An 18,999-nucleotide genomic window follows, 5' to 3' on the forward strand; every position below is an offset into this window, starting at 1 on the left:
AAGTGTCTGTCTAGCGTTTGGTACGACTAAAACAGAACATGATAAAACTAGACAAGTTGCTTTCAAAAGTTATTTGATGATTTTATATATTATATAATAGTTATAATTAACACAAATAAAGTAAAAAGTTAAATAATTTAATTCAAATATTTTTACACAATTTCATATATATAAATACATACATATATAATAGTACCAAATTCGGATGACAATTTTGATATAATTTATTATAGTTTGAAAACACCCGGTTCGTACAAAGGAGAAATTATGTTTTATTCGGTTTAGAAGATCCTTACCAATTGGCGAAAACATGAGGAAGATTGTTACAACAACAATGGTTGTGGAGGTAGAGGATTGGTGATCGGTGGACGATGATCGTTGTGGAGACGTTAAGATGGTGGATAATGGTGGTGGGGGGGCAATAGTGGTGGACGAGATAGTTGTGGCCGACGCGGTGGTGGTAGCTGACAGTGGAAGTGGTGGCGGCGATAGACGATGGTGTTCGATGGCGGACGGTGGTTATAAAAGTGGCGATGGACGGTGGTGGTCGAGGAGGTGGGCGATGGTGGCTACCGGTGGTGGCGGCGGTGGCCACGACCAGTGGTTGTGATCACTAAATCAAATACCATATCGAGGTTATACATCAAATGAGGGTTAATTAGTAATATTTTAGTTTATGTCTTATTCTTGTTCCACATATTTTGGTGGAACAAGAAAAAAAAAACTTTTTCTATCTCACGTTGTCCCACATTGTTTCAATTATTGTCTCTGTCCTATGTTGCACTTGCACCAAACATGAGACAACGAGTTCTTGTCCTGTCCCATATCATGTCAAACGTGAGACTGCGAGTTTTTTCCCGTCTTATGTTGTCTCATGTATAAAACGCAGCCTAAATAATCATCTATTCAACCATCCTACATTTATGCAAATTTCTAAATTTAAAAGTTTAGGGGGTAAGTTGTCAAAGATTAATAATTGAGCTTGCTATTTTTGTCAAAAAGCAATAGATGAAGGACTTATTATGTAAAAGCAAAAGAAGGCTGAAGTGTCTCATGGGTAAAATGGGCTCCTTGGGACCAATCAGTTGGTACTTGGTAGTTGGTAGTATTATGAATTGGAGGAAAAAATAATTGCTTAGATTCCTTTGTTCTCGATAATAATAAATCTACAAGACAACGAACCCTAATTTGATCTCATCCAAGTTCGTGGTTTTCTTCGATTCATCATCATCTGGTACGATTCAATCTCTCCAGAAAACTTCTACTTCCAATTCAATAAGAGTATCTGTTTTCGCATGTGTTTGTTTGTTGATCTGTTCGTATACGTACAGTTCTGGGATTTCTGAACTTTCTCTACTAAACTAGTCGTTTATAGATTTCATTCCTTCTTTTGTATTGAATTTTGGGATTATGCAGCAAAACTGCGATATAATCCTGTTGGATTCTGAGGAGAGGGAGAGAAAGAGGGTTTTTACCCCCAAGGGTTGTGATGATTACCTTTTGTTTTTGTACTTTATTGAGGTTTTCAAATGGAGTGAGAACCAAGATTCCGACTGTAAATTCTGTATGGTTTTTGATGTGCTAATGATGTTTTGAACCTCATATTATACTCCTTGTATTTCGATTATTAGTTCTGATCGAGATATAACTTGTATTTAGCTTTGGAGTCCTGTGCTTTCTGTAGGGGGTAATATTTAATTATGTATGAGGACGATGATACATGATAACAACCTGTCTTTGTAATTTGATGAATCAGCAGATATTAGAAGACAATAGTTAGGGGCTGTTTACCAACATCTTAATGAGCTTAATGGTATGGGTGGCTTAGTCGTTTTGCCATTAAGCCAAAATGTCTATATGGAATAAGCTAATACCTTAGGCCGCATTAAACAAATTATACCAAAAAAGTTTATTGGGACAGACAACTTAACCCATTCAGGGCTTAATGGAAAAAAAGTAAATTGCCCCTTAGTGTAAGTACCGCAAAGAAAACTCCTTAACTATATGAAGGCCCTGAACAGGGATGGTGCTATGGTTCAGTCAGGCCGTGGCTGATTTCTCTATTGTCATTTATTACCTTCCAACAGCTCTCCAATTTACTGATAGCAATGGTTCATCCATCTATGAAAATGTTAATGCTTTTGTCATTGGTCCCTGAAGTTATTGACAAGGTCATACATGACCGTGAATTTGTGATATCAAATATAGATGTAGGAATGGTCAAAGTGTTGATCTTGATTACTCCCTGATGCATCAAAAAACTATGCTGTTCATTTAAGAGAGCTGAATTATCTCATGTTCATTATCATGATATTCTTGTCGTTTGTGTATTACCTCATGCTGGAGTGGAATAAAGGGATACTACAAGTAAAAAGATGACTCTTTCTTCGTTATGGGCTGATGATAGGTCACAAATGCTCTGCAGCCATCTGATGATTGTTCCCGCTCTCTGATCTGCTTTTCATTCTTTTCCTTGCATTTAAACCCTTCCCTTGATTGCATAATCATATTCTGTGGAAGTTCACCATTATCTGTTCTATATTACTCCTGATCTCTAGTGGATGTTTTTTTATGTTTTGTAAAAGGCTGTAATATCTTAAAAAGATCCATACTTGATATTGAATTAGGCAGATAGTTTTGATGATTTTGTAGTCTGATCAAGCTCCTCTTACAGAAGTAATAAAACCTGCACTGATACAGAAGTAACAAAGAGGCCAGATAAATAACAGCTTCTCTAACAAATAAAAATATTCATGAATCCGTACTTGTAGAAAGCAATGAATCATATTTGTGATTGCATTTTCATCATGTCAAATAAAATTCAAGATATACTCACTTGGGATTTACATTAAAAGCTTCAAAGCTCATTTAAATCTCAACTCTGATATTCCCTCTTCTTTAACTATCTATATTCTTACCAATTCCCATTCTCTTCTTGTAACGGCATTTTTGTATACTGACATATCCTCAACCCCCACAAAAACATAAACCATCTGGCAATAAAATAGCAACCTCCATCATCACCCATGCACATGTCTGGAGGCTGTAGCATTTAGTTGGTAAATTGTCTGATGAAATATATGTTGTATTATGTATATGTTTCTTCCCTACACGTGATTACTTAAAGTACATGATTATTTTACCATGCAGCTCTTATTTTATGAATTCATTCCACCTCCAAGCTTTTATGCTCATTTGCAGTGAAAACCCTGATGTGTTGAGGCACGTGAAGGATGGCAGACTTACCAGGTTATCTCCTAACCTGTCTGTATTCTGGGAGACTTGCTCTTTTGGCTATTTTGGTGTCTGGAGGGATTGTATTGCAAGTACTAGTAAGCTCCAAACACTCATTACCTGCACTAGATGTTAAGGTTAATAATTTCATGGCCATTACTTGAAGAATTGGTTGTTGTTTACTTGTTCCCTTTCGTGATTACAGGCATGTGTCTTGTACAATAATTGGTGGCCAATGCTAACAGGTAGAGCATCTTTATCGAATTTACATGTGAAATTTCACGATTGGGTTATATCTCTTTAGATGGCATACAATAAATGTTGAGTATTTAAATGCCGCTTCCCTGTTCCTACTCATTTAAGCGTACATCAATGAGATTTTTATCATTAGAAAGCAATCAGAGAAGCTTGTACCCATCCTTTCCAATCAATGATACATCAACGAGATTTTTATCATTTACATAACTGGCGAGTATTTAAATGCCCCTTTCCCATCCTTTTTCCTGGTTAGTATATTAGGTAGCAGTGTACCCATCAGATTTTTATCATTAGAAAGCATTCAGACAAGCTCATGAAGGTTTGTAACATGAGACTGATAAAATTCACTAATTAAGAAATTGCATTTGTAAGCTCAAGCTCCATCTTGTGGATCTTATATGTAAGGATCGGCAAACACACACAGGAAGTGATGGTAGATTGCAGGAAATGAAAAAAAAAGGCACAATGTTTACGTGGGTCAGCAATTTGTTTACATCCGATGGTCGTTGATTTTTGATAATACATCAAAGCAATTGAAGCTGTGTCCTTTGACAATAGGAGTCTAGACAGAAAGCTTAAGACAACAAAACTATCAATATTCTTTTTCTTACAAAAGGGTATGTAGTTGAAATCAGGCTCCACATCGAACAATGTCATATTTGATGCCTAGGATATGCAAGCAAGAAAGTGGGCATCTTGCTGTCTACAGGTACAATAAAAACCAATACATATAATAAGCTTTATTTTGGTTGGTGAAGACTTGCCTAGCTGGTGATGACAGAATTTATGCAAAAAGGATCTTCTATGGTAGTTATATTTGAGTTTTATCTAATTTGGAAGTAATTTGCATGTAGGATTTTGGTTATTATACATAAACATGTTTCTCTTTAAATAAATTTGTTCACAGTGCTCAAATTCTACATTTTTGGTCTAAATTGTGTTAGGACCATAAATCGTATGATCTACTCATTATATTCTAAAGGTAACTTATGCTGGATATATTATATTTTCAGTTTGGCCACACTACTTTTCTGGTACATAGTTTAACAGCCCAACAAAAGCTTTAAAAAAATCAACATAATGTAGTTAGCTTTCCTGGCCCATAATATAGGTGTTAAACCTCCACCAAAACAAGTACAATTTGCTAGAGCTACTGCTATTTCTGGATCTGATTACCTCTTTTGTGGGTAAGGTTACTCCCAATCTTGAGTTTTTCATTTCAATCATGCGCCTTTCATTTTGTACCTTCGAATCAACTCCTTTGTTGTATCAAGGAGGCTTTGACATGGATCCTTCCTGATGCATGAGCTCTGCTGGAATGATGTAGATCTTAGTAAGAGCATGATTACTTCTATTAGGATTTGGAGCATGATATTAGGGTAATGTTGTTGTGAGGTTACCTAGGAGATAAATACCTTGATTCTTCAGTTACTAATGCACATGATGAGGTAGCTGATGACATTCTTTTTTGGCTTTTGAACTGGGCAGTTACACCTTTTGATTACATTGCTTCTCTCGGTTCCCAGGAAACAGCAATTACAGAATCTTTTTAAGAATATAGGAGACCAACGTATATTTTTTAGGGATGAATGCTACCTTTTGATCACATTGAATCTTGGCTCAAAGAAACACTAGAACGAATTTTAAGAACATACTTAGCACATATATTTTTAAGGATGAATGCTGCACAAAACAATTGGCTGGCATTTTAATCAGATCACATGTCATTTTTCAATGATGCCTAGCACAGTTTTACACCTTTGCATTAAAAGTATTCGCATTATCAGTGTATAAAAATAGAATCCTCTCATAAATGTAAAGCACTCACCAATGCATATTTCCTAGATCACATATCTCCTTTTTTGATCTTTATAATTTTCCTTAGAGAAATCATATGAAGTCATCTAAGTCCCTGTAGATGTCTGCAGCTTCTTGGGTTGGTCTTTTCCGTCATATACGTAAAGATTAGAGGGAGAAAATGAAAGAGACGAAGAATATGGAATGTCATAGTATTGTGACTTTCTCCTTGATAGGAAAGTTGGGGGGGGGGGGTGATAAAAAGACATTGAAAGAAGGAACTAGGAAGGGACTTCTCTATATACTCATGCTTGACAGTTGAAACGTACTGTTAGCTAGTACCGCTGACTGTAAAATGCACATGTGTTTCTAGAATACATAGTTCTCTTTTCTGTTTTTCAATAGCCAATAATTCTTTTTTGGGGGTTGGTGGGTTTAACCTATGTTTTACTTTTCGTCTCATGTAATCACAACACTTCATTTAGAAAGATTCCAAGTGAAAATTATTCTTTTTGTGCATTATCGTCATTGTCAATAACTTCATAGTTTTTTTGTTGGGAGGTAATTTTGGTATTGGATATGTCGTCAAACATTTTAGATAAAACCATGTACCAAATCAACGATTTTTTGATGCAGCATTGATGTATGTGATTATCCCCGTACCGTTGATAGTATTTGCTGGATCGGATACTTCTGCTCTCTTTGCTACGTCTGAAAACAGGTTTAGTATTTTCGAACACATGCCTACAGAGCTTTTAGGGTGCGTTTGGTACACGAGACAGGACTGGACATAACAAAAACTTGTTGTCCCACGTTTAGTATGACAGTCAGACAGGGACTGGAGGTGGCCAAAAGTGTAATTTTTCTGCCCCACCAAAATAGGTGGAACAAAAATCAAAGGATATGGGACAAGCTTGATAAATTACTAAACTACCCATGCCAAATTAAAACCATAAAACCATCCACAATTCTTGCACCTGCCTACCTAGGTGAACGTCACTTTCGTCAATCCAGTCCTGTCCGCATACCAAGCACACCCTAAACTTCCAATTTTGCCCTCGGAAACTAGTGATAGACCATAAAGATAATGTGTAGCGTCTTTATAACAGTTGGGTGGATGCAACCAAGTTCTTGACCGGAGCTTCAGCAGTAGGCAGCTTCGCCATTCCTATAATCTTGAAGCATGCCGGCATCATTACATGGGGTGCATTTGCAATGGAGCTTTCGTCGCTGCTTGTGTTTGCCACCGCCATATTTTGTTTCGTTGGACTGAACAGTGACGAGGGAGGAGGGTACAGTATGATTTAATCCAAGTCATGATCGTGTCGGTGTTTAAATATCAAGAAAAAGATCAGGTTTCTATGGTGGGATATCGAGTCGTTTCGAGCTTGGGCTTGTTTAAATTGTAAATTTATTGACAGCATTGTATTCTTTTGTACTTGCAGCAAGTGAAACATATCTTCTTTCTAGCACAGGCCTTTTCCTTTTCCAGATATGAATTTGCCAAATCCATATTTGGGTTATTTTTGGGACGGAAAAAGGTCTGCTTTGATGAATTTCTGTTTATGGTTTCCATTTGTTTTTTCTTTTAAATTGTGAACTTGAATCTTAGTTTTTGAACATATTGAATAGATGGAGATATTATTTGCATTCAATTTGCAGGGAAGGGATATTATAGAAATAACTGTTCTACGTTCTACTCTTTTGGGTAGAGATTAAGTTTGTGTATATATAACATCTTATTTTCAGACGTTACTTTCGAGTGAGAAATACTGGTCATGTTGTCAACACGCAAACTCCAATCAAACGAGGTCTACACAAATATCAATAGTTCAATCAGCTCATAAACAAATTATTCCTAAATCCTAATGCGAAAGTCATGGATAATTACAAAGGTGGTGCCTGATTGGTTTGAGCTTGACTTTAAATGTCAAAAATACCAGGAGATCTCAGGCTCAAATCCAAGGAGGAATAAAAATCTTCTTGTGGCCACGGAAGTTCAAATGTGGTGGACAATCTGCAAAGCAGGTGATTGCTTTGGGAATTGGGATTAGTAGGCTAGCATAGCGGGTTGGATATCCAGATTAATAAAAAAAAGTTTACATGGATCCATTTCATGTATGGGCGAACAAGTCCAATTTTTTGTTTGTTTTTTAACCTTTTGAAAACTAGAGCTTATAGAAAGGTAAACATAAGAGTTCGTACAGCTTCGGTTTAAAAGTTCCACCAAAGTAAAAATCAACTTTTTGTAATTTAATGTATTCATATTTCCGACATTCCTTTTTAATTCAAAATTTTCCGTACTCTTTTTTTATAAATGCACAAAAATTAACTTTTGATTTTTTTCATAAATAGTTTGAATTTCAAATGTCATTGGAAATACAGATAAATGGTCACTCGTGATTTTGATTTCTCTCACAGTCACGTTAAATCAAGATTACTTGAATTTACTTCTTCACCTGAACGTATAAAATGATCTTTAAGATTTATTTAAGCGGAAGATTTTTGTGTATCGTATTTTTAGCATGCTTTTCAATGTTGGATTTCTTCATCATTAGTATCTGAAAAATATTTTTTTAATTGGTACATTATTAATAAGTTTATCATAAGCAAATATTGGAAGACGATTCTCGACTTGACTTATTTAAAGACTGTTTGGCAGTTGTTAAATAGTTTGATGCAAAATGATTAACACTCTTATGATATAATGCAAAATGAAATATAATTATTTGGTATTTATTTACAACGAAATTAAGGCGCTGAATGATTAAGAGAGACTCGTGATACAAAATCATTCAGAGAGTTTTATAACCATTAATAAGCAGATTTTTTTTACCAAACAAGATTCACCTCTTAATGATTCAGAGCTGAACCATTAAGAGGTAAACAAATAACCCCTCGTCTTTCAAAAAATTACAAAAATGACCAAAAAGCATTTTTTTCCCCCTTAAAAATTAATCTCTATTTTGAGGAAAGTAGAAAGGCCCACACATATCCATGTAGATCCCAAATAAATCTGGGAAGCTAACAATTTAGAGGACGTTGTGACCGGGTTCGTGCCTAGTGGGGCGAATCGCGATGGCCACCACAAAAAGGCCCACCGAAGCCTAATTTGACTACACAATGTCTCATCCTAAGGGGGCGTTTGATTCATTGGAATCCGTCAGAATCTGATGGAATTGGAATGGTTAATTCCGTTGACCAAATTCATTCCAATGTTTGATTACCCATAGAATGGAATTGAATTCCAAAGATTCCCAAATTTGAGGAATTCGAGAAATATGATTATGAGCCAAAGAATTAGATCTTAAAAGAGGCCTTTTTTCAGAGTGGGAATTTCTCTGAACATCATTGAATTGTATATGAACAATTCCTTCATTAGTTTGAGTAATATTGCTAAAATCGCTCTGAATAATAGGATTCTTAAGAATATTCCTGGTTAAAGTCCAACTTTCGAGGAAAGCTATTTCATTCCATTTTATAGGCCTAGCCTTAGTAGGAATATTGGATTCCTGGAATCCTAATCATTCCTTAGTAAATCTGATGGAATTGAAATTCATTCCATCCAAAAGTGTTTAAATGATATAAATACCCTTCTGCTACTATCAAACCCTAGCCGCTGCTGTCACTTTTGCTCATGTATGCTTTCATCTTCCATCAAATGAACGCTGCTAATCTGCTACTTTCATCTTCGATCGAACACTGCTTTCATCAACACTGTTTTCTATCGATCGAACATTTTATAAATGATTTAATAAATGATAAACATTTTTTTCCTCATTAAATGTTAATTTTATTGTTATTTGTATTTTTTTTAAATATCGAAGAAATGATTTTTTGTTTTTTTTTCACCATTCCATTCTAATTCTATTGCAAACCAAACAGACAGATTCCAATTCATTAGACAGATTAAATTCTATTCCTGTCAACCAAACACTTGGTCAAACCTGATAACATTCCATTCCAATTCCTTTAACAAATTCCATTATTTCAGAAATCATTCTGCGAACCAAACGCCCCCTAAGACTCTCGGTTGATTACTTGTATCTGATTTGATAGGTTACATGGACAACCCTACACACTTCAAACACTCAAACCAACATATTTTGAGCATTCATCCACCATCCTTGACTGTCACTGACCGCCATTGATCGTTCTTACCTCTTATTTTTCCCACAAAAATATTGAGAAATTCTCTCTTAATAAAAAAAATAACAATAAAATTTGAGAAAGTTAGGGTATGTGTTTGAAGCGGAGGTCCATGGCAGATAGTTAACGGGTATTAAATTACATTCAAGAAACTGAAAAAGTTGTCATATTGTTGTCAATGCTTGTAACACATTCAACTTTGATTAGTTATTTAACGAAAAAATTAAACTTACCAGATTCACTAGGTGGTTTTAGGTTAACATACAAACCTCCATTGTCAGGTGATTTTGTCGAGTTATTTGACAACAATTATGTGAGAAAATTTTCTAACTATTGATGTGGAAATTTCATCACATCTAAAAACATTAGAAACCGGATGTAAGTAATGTTTTCCTACATGGTAAAGACATCTATGTGCATTTTTTTACAAACACGAATAATTTTATCCTTTGACCATATACTCGGAAACATGGAAACCAATTTAGATCACGAAATTATCAAATTTTTAAGATTTCGCATATTTTGTTGACACCAAACACAAAAATCATGTTATCTACAAATGTGGTTTGTTACCTCAGATGTCTTCAGTCAAATGATGTGCCTCTGGTTGTCTACTGGTTTCTGGTTTAGATTCCTGCATAAAAGACATCAGATAAGCTTGTGACATTTTATTACTTCATTTTTTGTGGGTGTGTCAACGCAGCTAGGCCTGGGTTCAAATCTCACACTACCAAGTACCAAGGGCTTATCAAAGGGTCATCGGATCAGCGGTAGATCCCAACCTCCGTGGAGGTTGAAGGGTTCAAGCCTCACTGAAGGTGACAAGTGTGTGTGTGTGTGAGTTTTTTCGTATATAAGTATCGTATATTATACTTGAGAAAACATTAGCAGGTGTGTGCGTAAATAGATGGGATGGTGATCCGCAGAGTTTCCTGGGTCTTCCGAGAAGAATGAAATGGTATCTGGTGCACACATTTACCTCTCTCAAGAGTTGAGCATCAGTTAAGGGCTTGAGCTGGCTGTTCTCTATGTTGCTTAGCAACCGTGTTACAGTTTCAAGATGAGGGACACTGTCAACAAAATAAACAAGTCAGCCGAACGTCCAGAAGAAACCCAACTAAATTTTTTAGGATATACTGCATAATTTGAAAAGAAAATACCAAAATTGAACCAGTATCTGGGTTACTGGTAAATCCTAGCCTCCTTGGAGGTGAAGGGCTCAAACCTCACCAAAGTTAAGAAGTGTACGTGAATAATTGCCATAAATGGATATTATATACTTAAAAAAGAGAATGAATACAAATATGTTATAGTATAGGGACCCCATACGAAAACCTGACCCACAGACCCTCAGTGCCAGAGGGGTAATTCAGGAGCAACAACTCCTAACCACAAGGTATCCTAAGAGAACACCTTCAAGAGAAGATGAGACCAAAGACAGATGAAGCACAGCCTATAGATAGTAGATAGTGAAAATGAGAGAACTTGTATTTCTCTCTCTCTCTCTCTGTTGTAGATGAATAACCTTTGTCACACTATCATTATTGATTCCTACGTTATCAGAGCTGTGCACAGGGAACTACTATCCGCCATATGTACATGACTTTGGTAGGTCAAAACAAGAATCACTAATCATTGACTAAAATATAAATGGCAAATTTGATAACGGCATGGAACAGAAGTGGGAATATGGATGCTATATAAAGCAACCTAGAGGGGATTTTAACTTTTAACATCCCGTTTGTAAATCAATTCATTATTCTGGGAGGTTTAAGGCATTGGCCCTTGCTATTGGGAGCAGCCAATCTCATAAATTAAACTCCCTCTATCCCACAAGCGAGATCTGACCTTACATCTATTTGTAAAAGTAATTAACCAAAGCTTAATGTCTAAACACACTTGCGGAAATATCTTACACATTCTAATTAAAGTAAATCTTTTAAACCAAAATGGACAATAATGACTTTAATAATGATTAAAATGGCAGGAAAACTATGTACCCTATCCTAAAATGATTTTCAAAAATGAAAATACAACTACTTTTAAGAAACATCCCTGAAAGAGAACTCTAGATTCTTGCGTTATGGAGGAAGTGTCTTAGCAAAACTAAGATACACTACCAGAGGGCTGAACTAAACGCACTGTAGATTGCAGATAAACAACCAAATAAGAGCATATAAAACAGTAACAAGATGCACTAAACCTTTCAACTTTGCAACAAAAAAGTGAAAACATGGAATGTAATGCATTGGAAAAATGAAATAAAATAAGGTAAAGGATTTAATAACCCTTTGAGACGAATATATCAACTCTGATACATTGATATAGCAAAACTGAAAGAAATTTGTTTTTATTATAGGGGAAGCAAAAAACATACAACAGTTTAGCAACATGTACATTTTCAGTTCTGTTTACTACCCTCAGCTTGGCTATGCCCACTATAAGAACTAGCATGCTTTCAAATTCCTGAATCCTAATGTCGCACTAAACTACCTACACTCACAAAGCTGTTGTTAGCATGTAAGTTCTGGTTTCTAACCATATTATTTAAGCTGAACTCCCTACACTCTACTACAGTTATTAACTTCTGAGTTCTGAGTCATATTATTATGCTAAACTTCCCATATTCAACTTCCATATAATAGATTGTGGACTTCCACAGAAAATCAAATACTATTATGACAAGCTAGCATGTTATTAGTATGAATATTTGAATGATAAAATGGAGATATGAACCTCTGCAACCCACGGTCCATGTGTTCATCTAACGATGAAATCACCGAAGGCATCTGCTCCAAGACCTGTATTAGACAAAAAGAATGGCATAAGAATACCAGCTTTCACAAATAGCATATTGTATCGAAATTCATCATTGTTTGTAAACCTGTTGAGTGTTCTTTATTGTAGGCACTTTAGCCAAAAGGTTTTTAGGAAGCTTTACAAGTTTGTCCTGCAAGATAAAAAGATAAAAACATTCTGAGCCTGAGCAAGCAACAAATAGAAAAGGGTCAGATCAATCTCAACAAGTCACTTCAAATTCCATGCAAATAATTCAAATTACATTATTACATTTCTCACAGCTGCAATAAAGTATGATCTTTACAATGATCGATGCATGCAGCAATTAGAACAGAGGTTTTCCAAAACTGATGTTTTGCCTATATTCTATATATACTAGAAGGGTACTCGCGCAATTAAGCGAGATAAATCTCGATTTTAATGTTTAGTTTTTATTCTTTGTCTCTATCAATATAATGCGATTTTATGTGGTTTTGATAAAGCAATAATGTTTTTATTTTTGAATGAAATATAAATTTGAAGATAGCATAAAAATTTAAAAAAAAATCGATATTAGTATTAAATTAACTATTTAGTAGTTCTCGTTTTTTTGGTGTAACTTCTTTAATTCAATTTCTTATTATAACTTAATTTAGATTTAATAACAAAGTAATTTAGTTTTGGTCTAATAACATAATTTTTTATAAAGATAATAATTAAACATTCTGTTAAAACTCAATAATTATCTTAATTATATTTTAGATTTTCTATATTTAAAATGGATGTTTATCATGTATTTGATTATATTTATCTGCAATTAGTTACACGAATTTAAAAATAAAGCTTTAATAAGTTGTACTTATGCAAAATCATTTGTAATCTTGAAATCTAAGTAATATGCATCAATAAATGGCACTTCATGTATAAAAAGTGGTTTTTAAGAGATTTTGTCAAATGCTTTATAATATAATATAGATGATCAGCTTATCACATGACAACGAAAGAAAGTTTAACATCTATGATATATATATACACAACACACACACATAGACAGTATAGAGAATTAAGCAGTTATAGTGGTGCTAATTTGGAATCAAGGTCTCCTTGATTTGTTATATCAAAAAAAGCAGGTGTACAGCAGGAAGAAACAGCTCTTGTAATAAATAAAAATATTTATATAAATGTCGTACTTAAATATATGTAATACATATATAACAATAATACTCAATAAAAGCATGGAGTTTCGACATCAGAACATAAAAAAAATTCATGATAAAGTATCAAAACTGATACATAAAGTCACCCATATCAAGTCTCACACATCAAAACATTCTGATTACTTGCTAAATCACCTAAAAGAGATTACTTGATAAATAAATGATATCAAGGGTCATTCATCTTATTATTAGAAAGTTAAGTAAGATGACAAGTCATCCAATTTAATAGTTTTGTCTAAAAGAGTACTCTTGCTAAATCACCACATTTATTGCTTGCTAAATAAACTTGAGAGATATTTCTGTAATTTCCAGAAAGTGAAAATTCCAAACACAGAGAACAGATGACGGAAGAAAATGCTGAAGATGGCAAATGTTCATTGCAGGTTGAAATCATTGATTATGCACTGATCAATGCCACTGCTGCTGTTTCTGGATTCAAGAGTTGTTATGGGAATGAAACTGAAGTGTATTATAAAAATAATCCAGGAAATATCGATGGTTTGAGGAATCTGAAGCAAGAGAAGGAATACGGGGTCCAAGAAGCAGGGGAAGGTACAAAAGTTTTAACATCTAGAGAGAGATTATCGAGAGAGAAACAGAAATTTGTTCTGTGCTATTTTATCACTGAATTGTTGAATTACAGTTGAAGCTTGACACATGTATTTATAGCAAATAGCTAACCGACTTAAACTACAACTAACCACTGGCACGTGGCATATTTCTAACAAAGGGTGAAAATGAGAAGTTGTTCAATGGTCATATGGTTGAAGAACAAAGAAGATTTTGGAGGGCAAAGATCATATGTAAAAACGTGCAAATGTATGGTCTGAAGTTGGGAGTAACTGGCGATGAAGAACATCAGATAATTGAAAATCAGAATGTATCTGAAAAGATAACCCAAAAAAAAGATGAATTCACACCACTATTTGAAACACAACCCGCTGTCAAATCATGCAGCAAAGAGTGGTGCCACGATTTTGTAACTTAATATTGAAATTTTGTAACCACTATCTCACAACTATTGACTGCTTAGATAGAGAAAAAGAAACAAGTCTGCCATACACTTTTGGGACAATGAAAATCAATATCTTATTCTATTTCCTTGTCAAATAGCACGCAACATCAATCCAAGAGAACTCCCTTGTACATTCATACTATCTCCTGTTCAATAATGTGTTATGACTTGTGGGTCAACAGGCCATTTTTCAATAAATAAATGATATGGTTCTGTATCCTTTTTGAGGATGTAGAAACAGAAGAAGTGGCAGCATATATAGTTCTGCCATGACTCCCGGCCATTTGTGATCGCCTGGGGATTAATCAGTGGGTGTAAGCCTGCCCGGATACCCATGGTTACCCCCGTAAAAAGCTCGAATGGTATGATCTCTCTGTCACCCCAGAATGGAAGGGGTGATCTCGTAGCTCTTGGGAGCAAAATATTTGGTTTTGAAGAAGAAACCCAATCCTCATTTGTTATATCATAACCAAAAAGCTCCACTGAACTAAAAAAATCAAATGAATCTCTTAACCCCAAAAAAATGAGCATTTTTCCTCTTCTTCGGTTAAATATTATGTTAATTGACAACTAAAGTGTTTATTAACTTATTCCGGTGTGATACCACTAATAAGAAGTTTTTAGTGTTTGGATGGAGAAAAAAGAAATACTTATACCGGTTTGGCACCGGTAATAAGGCGTTTTTGATAAGTTACTCCCTCCTAACTTATTAATTTATTCCGGTATGGTATGGTAGTAAGAAGTTTTTAGTGTTTGGAGGGAATAAAAAAAGTATCTCATCTATTTTATTAGCTTATCCGGTACCACTATAAGCTAATCTAAACATTTTTTTATAAAACTTCAGTTTACCACCACATAGGTTGATAAGCACTTTACCACATAAGTTGTTGATAAACACTTCTATAAAAAACCATAAGTTGTTTGAAATGAGCAATCGCAAAACCCCCCTAAAAAGTCATCTCATTAAACTTCAATATTGGAAACCCGCAAAGTACCAGAGGGGGATTGGAAACAGTTAGTTTTCTTGGCTAGTGTGAATGATAAAGGCAAATTAGCATTCTTGCAAATAATTTCCCCCAAACTAATTGTGATACAAATATCGAGTTATTTAATTACTTTGACGAAATACCTAGCATATGTAATAATTATAATTCATATATGGAAGCGTATATCTGTGCATCATTAAGAGCGATAGAGACTTGGAAATGCCTGAGATGGAGACGATTGAAGCATGATGTGGAGGAGATTTGAGGTGGAGAGAACCGCCTGTGAGATTTGATCGCTGACCATAGCTTTTGCTGAGTTATCTCGTGAAATACTGCTCGTTACACGTGATTTTCCTCCTCTTCCGGTGATAGGTACGACTCCGGTGGTCGGAGGTGTCGGAGAAGGGAAGGAAGTGGCCATGGTTGTAGCTCGAGAGGAGTAAGCAGCGATGGATCTCTCGACTAATGTCACTTTTTTGGAAGGTGATTTCTATCGTTCTTCTCCGGATTGAAATAGGTACCTTATTTTTTAATATATATCTATACTATATTATAAAAAACATTTTTTTTAAATACTATTTATTAATGTATATTATTTAAAATTTAAGATTACAATAAGTATAATTTATTAAAGTTTTATGTTTAAATTCGTATAACTAACTGCGGATAAACATAATCAAATAGAAGATAAACATCTCATTTTAAAATATAAAAAATCTAAATATAATTAAGATAATTATTGAGTTCTAACAGAATACTTAATTATTATCTTTATAAAAAAAATATTATTATATATACTATATTATAAAGCATTTGACAAAGACTCTTAAAATAATTTTTTTTATGCATAAAGTACTGTTTATTAAAGTATATTACTTAAAATTCAATATTGCAAGTAAATTGTGCATAAGTACAACTTATCAAAACTCCATGTTTAAATTCGTGTAATTAACTACGGATAAACATAATCAAATAGAGGATAAACAYYYMWTTTWAAAWWWWAAAAAWYYWAAATATAATTARGATAATTATTGAGTTCTAACATAATACTTAATTATTATCTTTATAAAAAAATATTATTAAACCTAAATTAAGTTAATTCGTTACGTTAAATTAAATTATAATAAAAAAAATTTGAATTAAAAAAATAAACAAACAAGAACTTTTAATTAGATCATTTGATACTAATATTGATATAATTTTTATAAATTTTATATGATATTTTCAAATTTATATTTTATTCAAAAATAAGAATATTATCGTTTTCTCAAAACCACATAGAAAAGAAAACGAAACATTAAAATGGAAACGTGTCTCGATGCATTTGCACGAGTACCGTTCTAGTTTCAATAAACATAAAAACTAACGTCACTTTTAAGTTTTAATTAATATTAATTTATTGTCTATACTTAATTATAAAGCATTTGACAAAAACTCTTAAAAAACCATTTTTTATACATGAAATACTTTATAGTGAAAATCATCAAGTTTAGGCATGATCTTGATGTTGAACTTAAGTTTAATCGATCATACAATAGCCTAAGGTGTTGATTAATGTTTTAGGGGGCGTTTGGTTCGTAGAATGAAATTCGATGGAATTGGAATTCATCAAATGAATTTGACTTTGAGGGAATGTAATGAAATTTGACCATGCCTTGTGATTGCGTTTGGTTATATGGAATTGGAATGAAATTCTTAACGGATTGGAATTTTTTTGTTTGGTTCACATAATTTAACTTTGGAATCGGAATTAAATATCAACAAATGACCTTTTATGATTTTTGAATAACGGAATTGGACTAGTGATATCGATAACTAGTTATCTTGAATCGATTCATTGATTACATATGTTGTCTATCGATCTCGTATAGATGGAGAAATTACGAGAGAGAGAGAGAGAGAGAGCGTACCAGATAGAGATCGAACCAAATATCAATTAGATGATATGGTAGAAGCAACGTTGAATGAATTTGGATTAGGGAAGGAATTTGTCGGAAATAAATTGAAATCCAAGGGTATTGTCGTGGAATGTAAAATCTGTGAGTGAAGGAATTTATTGGAATTAAAATGATTCTATCAGCTTTATTTCATGAACCAAACATTGTATTTGGTCAAAAGATTTGGTCAAAAGATTTGGTCATTCCAATTCCATCCAAATCCATGAACCAATCAGCCCTTAGTGTTGATTTTTAGTCAATTTTGAGGTCTTAAAGCCATTGAATTAAGAAAATAAACAAGTATGTTGTAAGAAGCAAGAATCTTGATTAGATTTTTGTAAGCAAAAAAAGAGAGTAATTTTGATGCTTTATGACCAAAATATGCTGAAGAGTCCATTATGTTGAACCAGTAGTCCCTTTGCACTCAAAGCAAGCTTGAGGAGCTCCACGTGTTTTCTAGTGCAAATGATGGACATGAGAAAAGTTAAGAGCTTGCCTGCGAGTTCATGTAGTGCAAACGAGACTAAAAAAGCGAGTTTTAAGCTCGCTCATGATCTTACATCCATTAAACCTAATTAGGTGATTAGTTTTCAGAAACCTACATGATTAGGTGAGCATTCATGCATCTTACAAAACGGGACACATGTCGAGTATGATTTCAGAGTGATTTTACATGTTATGTGTTACACGTTTTAAACTATTTTAGCATGTTGAAAGTATTTTTGATATATCGCTTATGTACAAACAATACTTATGGTAGTTGTATGGAACACAAATCAAGACATCAAGTCGTTGGTTCAGTTTCTATAAGAGAAGAAAGCCCTAGTATCAATTAAGACTGATATATGTTATCAAGGCCTTTCTACACTGTCAAGTATCAGTATATCAGATGTTCCCCACCATACAAATTATGATTTGGACCCCTTCATTTAGATCTATATATGATGTATGCATGTATGTGCATATGTATTTCAGAAGGGTTACAACATTTGCATAACATGTTCTATGAACGTGCTTCCAGCGTTGTGATGTATGCTTACACACAATCCCAATATGATTTAATTGTTACTAACATGAACTGTTTTAGCATGAAAACCATGAATTCCTTGAGCTTATTAGTGTCATGTATATCAGGGGAGGGCAAAATAGGTATGCATTTTTGAGATTTTTAATGTTTTAAGTTGTTCCAGTTTTGTTCTAGTTTGGTATGAAGCAGACTAGTCTTGTTAGACATGTGGTAATAAGTCATTAACTTTGTTTTCCAATTCAGATAAGACGTCTGCTATTTATGTTGGTTTTCAAAATTGAACAACATAAAATTTAAGTTATCCGATGCATGTTGTTGAGATTATTATAACATTCAGAGTATACAAATTTAGGTTATAAACGGTTCTTTTTATCATACTATAAGGGTACTCGCGTAATGCAGCGATATACATCTTGATTTTAATATTTTATTATATTATTTATCTCAATCGATGTTATAATATGGTCTTATGTGATTTTGAAAAAACGATGATGTTTTTATTTTTGAATAAAATATAGATATGTCAAAAATATATTGATATTAGTATTAAATTAATATTTAAAATTCCTCATTTTTTGTGTAATTTTTAATTCATTTTTTT

At 33.7% G+C, this 18,999-nt stretch overlaps 2 protein-coding genes across 3 annotated transcripts; one reads left to right on the forward strand and one right to left on the reverse strand.

Moving 5' to 3' along the window:
* Nucleotides 1-1,087: 1,087 nt before the first annotated feature.
* LOC112521374 (vacuolar protein sorting-associated protein 55 homolog) lies at nucleotides 1,088-6,942 on the forward strand. The gene is made up of 5 exons (XM_025130200.1): nucleotides 1,088-1,234; nucleotides 3,202-3,332; nucleotides 3,440-3,479; nucleotides 5,926-6,010; nucleotides 6,399-6,942. The coding sequence occupies exons 2-5, from the start codon at nucleotides 3,234-3,236 to the stop codon at nucleotides 6,595-6,597; spliced, it is 423 nt and encodes a 140-aa protein (XP_024985968.1). The 5' UTR covers nucleotides 1,088-1,234; nucleotides 3,202-3,233; the 3' UTR covers nucleotides 6,598-6,942.
* A 1,924-nt stretch (nucleotides 6,943-8,866) lies between these two features.
* On the reverse strand, nucleotides 8,867-15,940 carry LOC112522196 (tobamovirus multiplication protein 2B). 2 transcript variants are annotated; one of them, XM_025131294.1, is made up of 6 exons: nucleotides 15,658-15,934; nucleotides 12,323-12,388; nucleotides 12,175-12,239; nucleotides 10,418-10,508; nucleotides 10,012-10,072; nucleotides 8,867-9,013 (listed from the first exon to the last, which is right to left on the reverse strand). In XM_025131294.1, the coding sequence occupies exons 1-5, from the start codon at nucleotides 15,853-15,855 to the stop codon at nucleotides 10,013-10,015; spliced, it is 480 nt and encodes a 159-aa protein (XP_024987062.1). In that variant the 5' UTR covers nucleotides 15,856-15,934; the 3' UTR covers nucleotides 8,867-9,013; nucleotide 10,012. The 2 variants fall into 2 exon arrangements, with proteins under 2 accessions (XP_024987062.1, XP_024987061.1); XM_025131293.1 differs by lacking the exon at nucleotides 8,867-9,013 and having other exon boundaries at nucleotides 9,772-10,072; nucleotides 15,658-15,940.
* Between the last annotated feature and the right edge of the window lie 3,059 nt (nucleotides 15,941-18,999).

The sequence above is a fragment of the Cynara cardunculus genome, assembly GCF_001531365.2.
Source record: "Cynara cardunculus var. scolymus isolate 2C chromosome LG 11, CcrdV1, whole genome shotgun sequence".
NCBI lineage: Eukaryota > Viridiplantae > Streptophyta > Magnoliopsida > Asterales > Asteraceae > Cynara > Cynara cardunculus.